Source organism: Elephantulus edwardii, unplaced genomic scaffold (assembly GCF_000299155.1).
Source record: "Elephantulus edwardii isolate Elephantulus edwardi_28Jun2011 unplaced genomic scaffold, EleEdw1.0 scaffold00010, whole genome shotgun sequence".
In the NCBI taxonomy this organism is placed as follows: domain Eukaryota; kingdom Metazoa; phylum Chordata; class Mammalia; order Macroscelidea; family Macroscelididae; genus Elephantulus; species Elephantulus edwardii.
In genome coordinates this window covers 10,395,357-10,405,544 of record NW_006399760.1, presented here as the reverse complement: position 1 = coordinate 10,405,544, position 10,188 = coordinate 10,395,357, and the positions used below count along the sequence as shown (strand labels likewise).

The window sequence follows — 10,188 nt, the reverse complement described above, 5'->3', positions numbered from 1 at the left end:
TTCATACTCAAAGTTGTTTTATTCCAAACTGACATCTATGGCCTGGATGAAACTTTTCTAGTATCAATGGAAAGAAAAATACTACCAATCATCTTCTCATAAGTCATAGAAGAAGTATAAAAATCCTGAGAAATGTAATTTATCATCATTAATGAGCATGTAATTACTTACAAGATGGCTTTTTAGTCTACAGCATAACTTTCTATTTCTTTCCTTAAACATTTTCTCTGGGTAAAAGTTTTGGAGAACTTGGCACATTTACAAATGCCATGTGATGTTACTATTTTGGGGAAATCATATGCACATTATTTCAACAGAGTTGCAATCATCTCCAACTTAGCCAGAGGGTTTGCTAGAACCTTCTACCCTAGACCTTCTCAGTTAGTGGCTTGGCACTGAACTTTCAATTTCCCAATGAATGGTAGTTACTTTTACATTTTCTCAGAATGAAGTGTACTAACAGATAGTGTGTGCATAAATTAAAAACTCAACTTCTACAAAATTAGATGTTAATTATCTTTGATGTAATCAGCTGTGTCTATAGTATATGCAGTGTGTTCATAACATTATATTCATTCAAGAACTTAAAGTAAAATTTAAATAAATCTAATATTATAGATTTAATTAGCTCCTAAATTTAAAAATTAGTCTTTATCTTTCCACATATACAATTTTTAAACATTTCATTAGGTTGAAAGATATTCTTAAAAAGAGTTTGGCAGAGATAAGGGTGGTGAAAATTCATTTCACATGCTTTGGGAATGTTGTCAGGAGAGGTCTGTCCTTAGAAAAAAGACATCATACTGGGAAATGCAGAGGGTCAGAGAAAGAGGGGAAGAGCTTGAACAGATGGATTGACGCAGGGCCTGTAATGATAAACATATGAGAAATGATGAGGTTTGAACTGGATAAAGCAAGGTGCAGATCTATTGTTTATAGGGACAGTATGAGTAGTAGTTGACTCAGTGATTCCTAGCAACACAAAAGAGTGAAATGCTGAAACTTATAGAATATATTTCTAATTAAAGATTTAAAAAGAAAATCAATGGGAACAGCTACTTTTTTTCTTTAAAAAAAAAAAAAGAAACCTCCCACTTTATTTACAAATAAAAACACAAACATACAATTTTTGTCTTGACTTTGATACTTCCAAGGTCTCTTGATCAAGTGGAGCAGCAATAGGCAGGGAAGAAGACTCAGGGGCCAATCCAGACGATTTTATCAAGATCATCACCCAGAAGGAGCCTGAGTTAGTCTTGTCTATGCTACATCTTTCCACACTGTGATATCACCACAGGCAATTTGGGTTTAGTGTTGGGGCCTGTAGGAACATTCTCAATTTTTGTCATCAATAGAAGTCCATCAATAATTTTTCCAAATACCACATGCTTCCCATCTAGCCAATCACATTTAGAACAGGTGATAAAGAACTGGCAGCCATTTGTACAGGGACCACTGTTTGCCATGGAAAGCAGGCCTGGAGCTGAGTGTCTCAGTTTAAAATTTTCATCTGCAAATGGCCCTCGGTAAATGCTGGAAACTCCAGTACCATCTCCATTAATAAAATCTCCACCCTGGATCATGAAATCCTTTATGACCCTGTGGAAAGTGCTCCCTTTGTATCCTATTGGAACTCCATCTTTTCTGAATTCTCTTATGCAGAACTGCCTAAAGTTCTCGGCCGTTTTAGGCACAACATCTGCAAAAAACTCGATCTTCATGCAGCCAACTTCCTGGCCACCAATGCTGACATCAAAGAACACGACCTGGTTGACAGGGCTTGAATTTTCAGAAACAGCTACTTTAGGTAAGGCAGGGGCTACCATGAAAAAAGTTTCTTAGTTTATCCATACTGAGTAAGACCAAACATGGTTACTAGTTCTAATTATATCTATTCCTGCTCCATCAGTGCTAGCAGCACTATAATTTGAAAACAACTCTTAGAAAAATAAAAGGAGAAAGAATCTTATTTGTTTCCGGTGGGCCAATTGCCATCATTCGATGTTGACTTACTTCCTTAGGTAAAAAAAAAATTCCTAGTATCTTTTTCCATTCAGGCAACCATAGATAGGATAATTGCAGCTAGAAGTGAGTACAGCAAATGAATTAGCCAATTTACTTTATGTACTGCCCAACTTTTAATTGCTTAAGTTAATGGTACATTGTCCTGTTTCCTGCAAAAATGACTTCTTTTGGATTTGGACTTGTGTACTGTTGAGACTGACTCATACATACCCTCCGGAAGACAGTAATGTTATGTTTAAAAAGTTACAAATAATCAAACTACTCCAAGAATTCAAGAAGTATGTAAAATTATTTCACCGGACAATTTTTTTTTTAAATCCCTGTTCAACTCTTGTCTTTTCCCCAACTTTACTGAGGTTGGATCAAGTGAACCATTAGCTAGTTTTAGCATACCAACCCAAATAGATCTGACTTCTCTTTCTAAGCACGCTATGTGACTCATTCCATTTCTAGGCTCTGGGAACTAATTAAGCATTTTATTGTACAAGGATTCCCATCCTCTCCAACTCCTGCTGGGATTTTGGCTGCATTTGAAATAAAAGTGAATGAAGATGGTGATAATGTTAACCAAGTTGTTAAACATACAGTATTATTACATAAACAAATTTTGTCAAGAACCTACAACATGTAGGTGTTTTAGGCCCTCTGGTAACATTTTTCTGTTGTTGTTAGGTGCTATTGCATCTACTATAACTCATAGTGACCCTACCAATAACAGATGTGAACCTTGCCCTACCTTGCAGTATCCTCATGATCTCTGATATGCTTGAGTTCATAGTTAAATATGAGCTCATAGTTCATTGTGGCAGTCCATCTTGTTGAGGGACTTCCTCTATTTCTCTGACCTTCCACAGTTCCCAACATAATTTCTTTTTCCAAAATTTGGGAAATGCTTATAATACGCCCAAAGTACTTAAGTCACAGTTTCACCAGCCTTGCATCCAAGGAGTGCACTGGTTGTACTTCCTCTAAGTCAGACTTGCCTTAAACTATGATGTCTGCTAGCAGCAGTGACTTAGGGTAGAGTGAATTTTGTGGAGCATAATGACAGTAGCCCAGTAAAAGAAGAACATTGCAAAAAGGCCCTGAGAGGGGTGTGTGTGGAGGAGGTAATTGTGCAACAATGAATGGATATTAAACAATAAAGTGAACTGGGGGAAAGGAGGTAGGGAAGTAAAATGTGCAAGAATGAATGAATGAAATATTAACTTTTCTGTAAACTTTTGTTAAAATCACAATTAAAATAAAAACAATTATTAAAGAAAAGAATTATCTTTCAAAGTGGTCAATTGGCTTGTGATTCCCTCAGAAATGACACCCTGCTATGACGATATGGGTAATTTTTCTGTGAATTGAAGCCTTTCTGAATTTTGTAGGAAGATTGATCTTATATTCTTCAAATGACACTGTGTCCTACTCAGGACTATTTTGCATTATACCTCATAGGATGGCTATGGGCTTGTGGACTCCTGGTAAACCACTGGCATCTTGGTCTGTGTTATGCACTATATTGCTTAACACATCCCTTTTAGGCAAATACACTGTAATTGAAAACAGTGGAAATGTCTTTAAGTCACATTATCCAAAATAGTCATAGCCCCAGTAATGTTCATGGAGCTATTTAGTTTGAACATCCTCTATTCTCTACATTGGTGAAACTTTGGAGGATTATGTGTAAGCCTGTCCTCTATAACTAATGAGAGATGCAGAAAGTCACTTAATTTATGTGAGAGTGTTAAAGTAGAATTTGTAAAAACCCAATGAACTGAGGTTGTTTTGCTCTGTCTAGAGACAAAGTCTTTGAGGATACAACATAACTATGTGTTCTTGTTTAAGAGGCATAGGGATTAACCAGGGATCCATTTCTGCTGTAGGACAGAAAAAGAGGAAGTGGACTATGAAGTATTTCCTTAAATATAGGAAAATCTTCTGTTCTATTAAGGTTGAAGGAAGGTTCATCAACTGCCCGAATTATACAGATGACACAACCCTGTAAGCTGAAACTGAAGAGGACCTCAATCAAGCACTTGCTGCAGAAGGTCAAGGACCGCAGCAATACGAATTGAAGCTCAATTCAATTCAATATGAATTAAAGCTCAACATAAAGTAAACAAAGATTCTCACCATTGGGCTGATTGGCAGCATCATGATGGATGGTGAAGAGATTGAGATTGTTAACAGCTTTAGTTTGCTTGGCTCCACAAACATCACTTTTGGTACCAGCACCCAGGAAATCAGATGAATGAACAGATATTAAACAATAAAGTGAACTGGGGGAAAGAAGGGAGTGGGAGTATAATGTGCATTGGGAAAGTCAGCTGTCAGGGACCTCTCCAGAGTACTGAAGAGCAATGATGTCAGTCTGGAGACTAAGGTGTGCCTGATCCAGGCCATAGTCTGTCTTCACAGTTGCTTGCTATGCATCAGATAGCTGGACAATGACTAGGGATGATAGAAAGAGAATTGATGTCTTTGAGGTGTGGTACTGGAGAAGAGTATCTGAATATACCATGGACTGCCAGGAGAACAAACAGGTTTGAGCTAGAGAGGGTGAAGCCAGACTGCTTTTTGGAGGCAAGGATTCTGAGGCTTCGTCTGACATACTTTGTGTGTGTTGCAAGGAGGCACCAATCTCTGGAGAGGGACATCATGCGTGAAATGGTGGAGGAATAGAGAAAGAAAGGGAGACCACCGATGAGATGGATTGATTCAGTGACTGGGGCAATGTGGGTAGGTGTATCAGAGACAGTAAAGTTTGCACAAGACTGGTTTCAGGGCTGTTGTACATAGGGTCACAATGAGTCACAAGGGACTCAACGGTACATAACAACAACAGCAGCAGCAGCAGCAGCAGCAGCAGCAAGAACAACATTATAGTTGCTGTTCCCATAATCAATACACTTGGTACCAGCAGTCAGGAGATAAGGAGATGGGTTGCAGTGGGAAAGTCTACAACCAGAAACCACTACAAATTATTGAGGAACAATGAGGCCAGTTTGAGAACTAAGGTGCAACTGATTCAGGCCATAGTCTTTTTGGTCACCTGTTATACATCTGAGAGCTGGACAATGACTAAGGATGACAGAAGGAAAATTGATGTCTTTGGACTGTGTTGTTGGAGAAGAATACTGAGCATCTTATGGACTGCCAAAAGAACAAACAGATATGCCTTGGAGAAGGTGCAGCCAGAGCGCTCCTAGGAGCAAAGATGATAAAGCTTTGTTTCACATACTTTGGGTATATTGCTAGGAGAGCCTCTTCCTTGGAGAGGAACATCATGCTTTGAAAGGTGGTGAAGGGTGGGAAGACTCTCCATCTGGTGGGTCAACACAATGACTACAGCAAGAGGTTTGAGTGTGTCAGATTGTGGGGATGGCACAAGATAGGACGGGACTCAGATCTGTTGTTCATGGTGTTGCCATGAGTTGTACTTAATGACCTAACAACAACAAGAAGGTGGTTAGAAATGGTAATATATAGGAACTGAAGAGCAATCGGTATGATTTTGTAATTAAGACCTTAATTGATAAGTGAAAATGAAGGTTCATTACAGAGATGAAAAGGAATGGTTCTAAGAATATCATTGCTTGACTGGAATCACAGTGTGACCTTCAGTGAAAGCCCTCATGGTGCAGTGGCTTAGTGTCCCATTGCTAACGGAAAGGTCAAGGGTTTGAATTTACCAGCTTCTGCATAGGAGAAAAATGTAACAGCCTGCTTCTTTAAATATTTGCTGTATTGGAAACCCTCTGATCACACTTATCATATTCTATAAGGGCACTATGAGTTGGCATTGACTTGACAGCAACGGGAGGCCCTTAGCAGTGAGGAAACTTGCATACTTGTTCAACAAAGAAACCTTCCATTTTCTCAACCAGTCCATATTGTTGTTGTGTGCTATCAAGTAGCAATCACCCCACAGCTGACTGTCCAGCAGGTTTTCAGAAGCAGTTAAATGCGTGGGAGGAGAATGCACATTCCTCTCCTGTGGAGCAGCTGGTGGATCTGAACCACAGGCTTTCAGGATTACAGCTCATCTTCTTACTACTAGACCTCCAGAGTGTTCCATAGGTATAAATAGCTTACCTCCTTTAAAGTGGTATTATGAAGATTGAGACAATCTATGATGCAGTTTCTTGTACATATCAAATGACTAACAAATGTCATGAAAATGATATTTATGATGTTGTATTGTTGATTGTTGTCGAGTCTAGCACAACTCATAGCAACCCTATGAACAAAAGACCAGAAGCCTTTGAATAACTGTCATTTCTCAAAGTTCATAGAGTTTTCAGAGGCATGTTGCTTAGGATGGAATGCCACGCCTGTTATGGTACTCTCTAAACTTCCAATGCCATTTTTATTGTTTGTGCCAATTACTACTCTGGTGGTTTAGTGGTAAGAAGTTGTACTGCCAACCCAAAGGCACACAGTTCAAATCCTCCAGCTGCTCTGAGGGAGAAAGAGAATCTCCTCTTGTATTATGTACTGCCTCCAAAACCCACCGGAGGGTCAGCTATGAGTCCGTTCTGACTGGATAATATAGCAATACCTTTGGTACTATTATTAATTATTTTTTTTTACTAAACTCCCTGGTGGCTTAGTGGTAAGGAGATACACTGCCAAGCCAAAAGCACAAAGTTTGAATCTGCCAGCTGCTCCAATGGGGGGCGGGGGAAGGACAATCACTTCTCATGCAATTTGCTGCGTCTGACACCAGAAGGCCACCTATGGGTTGGTTCCAATTGGGTGATACAGAACAATAACATAAACAGCCTTATGCTAAGTAATAGCATTTATGAAAGGACTAATCTGATGAACTACTTATAGCTTGCAGCATACGTTAATCAAAGTGTATTCAGGTGTGTTCAATGTACTGCCGTTACATCTAACCAGTTGTAGATATAGCATGCTTTGGAAATCCTGGCCTTCACTTTGGGAATATTAAACATAGATGAGTTTATTATTTTGCAAGATAATTTATGATAATTTATTAGAAAATAATTTAAGTCTGTATCATGTAAATATACATTTAATGTACTATCTAGCTGGTGTGAGTTTATCTAGAAGGAATCATGGAAACCCTAGAAACTAAGCCAAAAGAACTGGAAATGAAATAAGAAGGTGCTCAGTTAATGTTGTTGGCCATGATGCTGACGACCATAATGACAAAAATGACAAGGTGGGGACATTTGGGTTTTCTTACTAAGAAACAAAGATTATTTTACATGTCTGCTGCCAAGATACATTCTTATCCAACACGTGTGATTTACAGCTAGACTTTCAAGCTCTTGAAGATCCAGGCTGTTTGGATCTTATTTTATATACACTGTTTGGATTTTATTTTCTGAGTTTCTTCTTCTTAAATCTTGAACAACATTGTCTTTGTTACATAACCTTCCAATTGTATGATATTCTCAAAGACAGGCTAAATTCCTTTCCATCATAGAAAGGGAGAAACTTAGCTATCTGGATTCTCTCTTTGCCTCTTATTATAGGTTACAGGAGCCTAGTAAAATGCTAATAATATTTTAGTAGGAGAACATGGCACCTTTTACGGTTTAACTGCATTTAGGTGACATCATGGCTCCACATGACAACATGAGTTAAGATGAAATACACTCATTAAAAAGCAAATTCCATCATGTCATGGGTAACTTGTAATCTCTAGCTTTGGAGTGTTAAGCCTTGTAGATCATGCCAGGGCCTATGTGAGGTCTGTTCCTAATAATCAGAATCAATTCCACCCCACTCCTTAGGCCGTTCATTCACATCACCAGTCAACAACTCAACACAATCTTCAGGCACAGAAAGAGAGAAGCCTAGTACATTCTAATGATTTGAATAATTGCTGGGAAACTTGATAATGTGTTAGCATTCACTTGCTAAAAAAATGTGCCAATAATGGTTAAAAGACGTCTTTTTAAAATGGATGTGTGCCTGTTTATATGCATGTGGTGGGTTAGCTCCTTGGGTAGAGCTCTTTGCTAAGGAAGTTCAGAGCAGGCTTTCTCCCCATGTGGCTCAGACAGTAGGCCACAGATTTCAGTCCCAATCCCAGCCTGCTGTTGCACACATGTTTACTACTGGCCAATAAGGAGACACAGAGAGTCATCATGCACTGGTTAAAACAAACTCATCACCATTACTGAAGAAAACCAGGACACACAAACCATGCTGGCTGTTCCCACAGTATCCTCTCAAGGATTGTACCTATAGGTTGGTGCATCTGCAGATGCCTAGATAGAAAAGAGCAAAATGTCAGTGATAGCTGTACATTATGCCACTGATGGAGGCTCATCTGAGGGAAGGAATGGTCACTATGAAACTCTGAGTTTGTTTGGATCAAACATTAATTTAAAGACAGCTGTAGATTTATTATTTTGAAATCTCTGGAATGAGAGGATTGGATTAGATAAACTTTAAAGTCCTTCCAGCTCTAAGTCCTTCCAGCTCCCTACAGTCTCCAAGTGCATTGATTAACATACATAATGTAAAACAATGTAGTTTTGTAAAGCAAAATTGGCAGGAGAATTTTCTCTCAAGAAAAACTACTTTCTTGAGTCTTGCCTTAAAGCTAGCTACCAAAAAAAAGGTGATCAAATAGAGCTCAAAAATAATTTCTGGGCTTAAACTTAAAATTCTTTTATCTGGAACAGATCATTACATTCTACAATTAGAAATAGGATCCAAAATGCAAATATTACTGAGAGAGATAGCACATTGCATTATACTCACACTATGGTGTTAACAACTGCTATAAGAGCCACTTTACAGAATCAGTTTTGAGAGGGGGACGCATACCTTATTCAAATATATGAAGATGATTTTACAAACCGTATCCTATTTTATTCTAGTCCCAATCCTGCCAACCCTTCTGGGTATGTAACAGTTTTAAAGACAGTGCTTCAAATTTGAAGAGAGAGAAAAAGTAGAAAGAGTTTAAATGAGACTACAACTCAGGATTTCATCAAATACATTTTCATAGGTTTCCAGTTTGTTACTTTTTCTTGAGATTGGGTGAAAATTCTTGGAATGTAATGTACAAGAAAAATACAAGAAAGAATTCTTAAATGTTTTGCATATTTATTTTTTCAAAGCTCTCTCTATTTAGATCAAGTCCCTTATATATGAAATTGGTGACACATGCTATTTACTGTCCTATTGACCAAAAGGAAATCTGCTCAATATTTGGAGAATTATTCCATTTGGAGTTCTATTTACAGTTATCTAATATGTTATTTTAATGATAACTCAAAGAAATTAAATCAGAGAAAAAGAAATTTAAAAATGAATGGAATTTTGGCATACCAAAATAATTAAGAGGGGTTATTCCTTGCTATGCATCACAGGAAACTCAATGGCACATAACAACAAGAATATATTATGACAGGTTTGGAAGCAGGAGTGGCATCCACTTCCTAAATAACGTGCCTCTGGAAACTTTATGAACTTTGATAAATGTCGATAGTTGTAGAGGGCTTCAGTCCTTTTGTTGATAGAGTCACTATGAGTTGTGCTCAACTCGAAGCGGTCAACAACATTTCTTAGAAAGGGACATGGTGCTTGCAAAGGTGGGAAGGTCAGTGGAGGAGAGGAAAAACCTCAACAAGATGCATTGATACAGTGATTGCAGCAATGGGACAAAGTATGTCAGAAAGGATATGGACGGCACAAGATAAGACAGGGTTCTGATCTATATGGTTCATAGGACCTTTATGAATAATATTCCACTTGATGACCCCTCCCAACAACAATAACAGTAACAATTGTAAACAGAACAAGAGAATCTTGGCTTCAAATGTTTAAAGAGATGCAACTTAGATTTATGCAACCAGTATTCTTCCTTGGGAAAGTGTTCCAGAGACACAATTTTGTCCTGTACACGTTCTTCTAATCATCTGACTTCTTCAGCCTTGTGGGACAGTGCAAACGGAAGCCTGACCTGGAACAACTGATGGGACACATTGACCTCATAAAACCATCTGAACAGAAATCCCACTCAGAGAATAACAAATTTCTATCTCTGGGTGTCTTAAAAAGATTTCCTAGGCCAGGAGCTGATTGTGGAACAGACCACCAACTACTCATATGCAGATTCAAGCTAAAGCTGAGGAAAATTAAACCAAATCCGAGGCAACCAAAATATGACTTTGAGTCTAT

At 38.3% G+C, this 10,188-nt stretch overlaps 1 protein-coding gene across 1 annotated transcript; it reads right to left on the bottom strand.

Moving 5' to 3' along the window:
* Window positions 1-1,099: 1,099 nt before the first annotated feature.
* On the bottom strand, window positions 1,100-1,826 carry LOC102877312 (peptidyl-prolyl cis-trans isomerase H-like). The gene has a single exon (XM_006880810.1). It carries the CDS (start codon window positions 1,824-1,826, stop codon window positions 1,266-1,268), a length of 561 nt encoding a protein of 186 aa, XP_006880872.1. The 3' UTR covers window positions 1,100-1,265.
* Between the last annotated feature and the right edge of the window lie 8,362 nt (window positions 1,827-10,188).

Bases quoted from the DNA above. Each gene is read 5' to 3' on its own strand.
- LOC102877312 (XM_006880810.1), bottom strand. From the start codon at position 1,826: ATGGTAGCCCCTGCCTTACCTAAAGTAGCTGTTTCTGAAAATTCAAGC.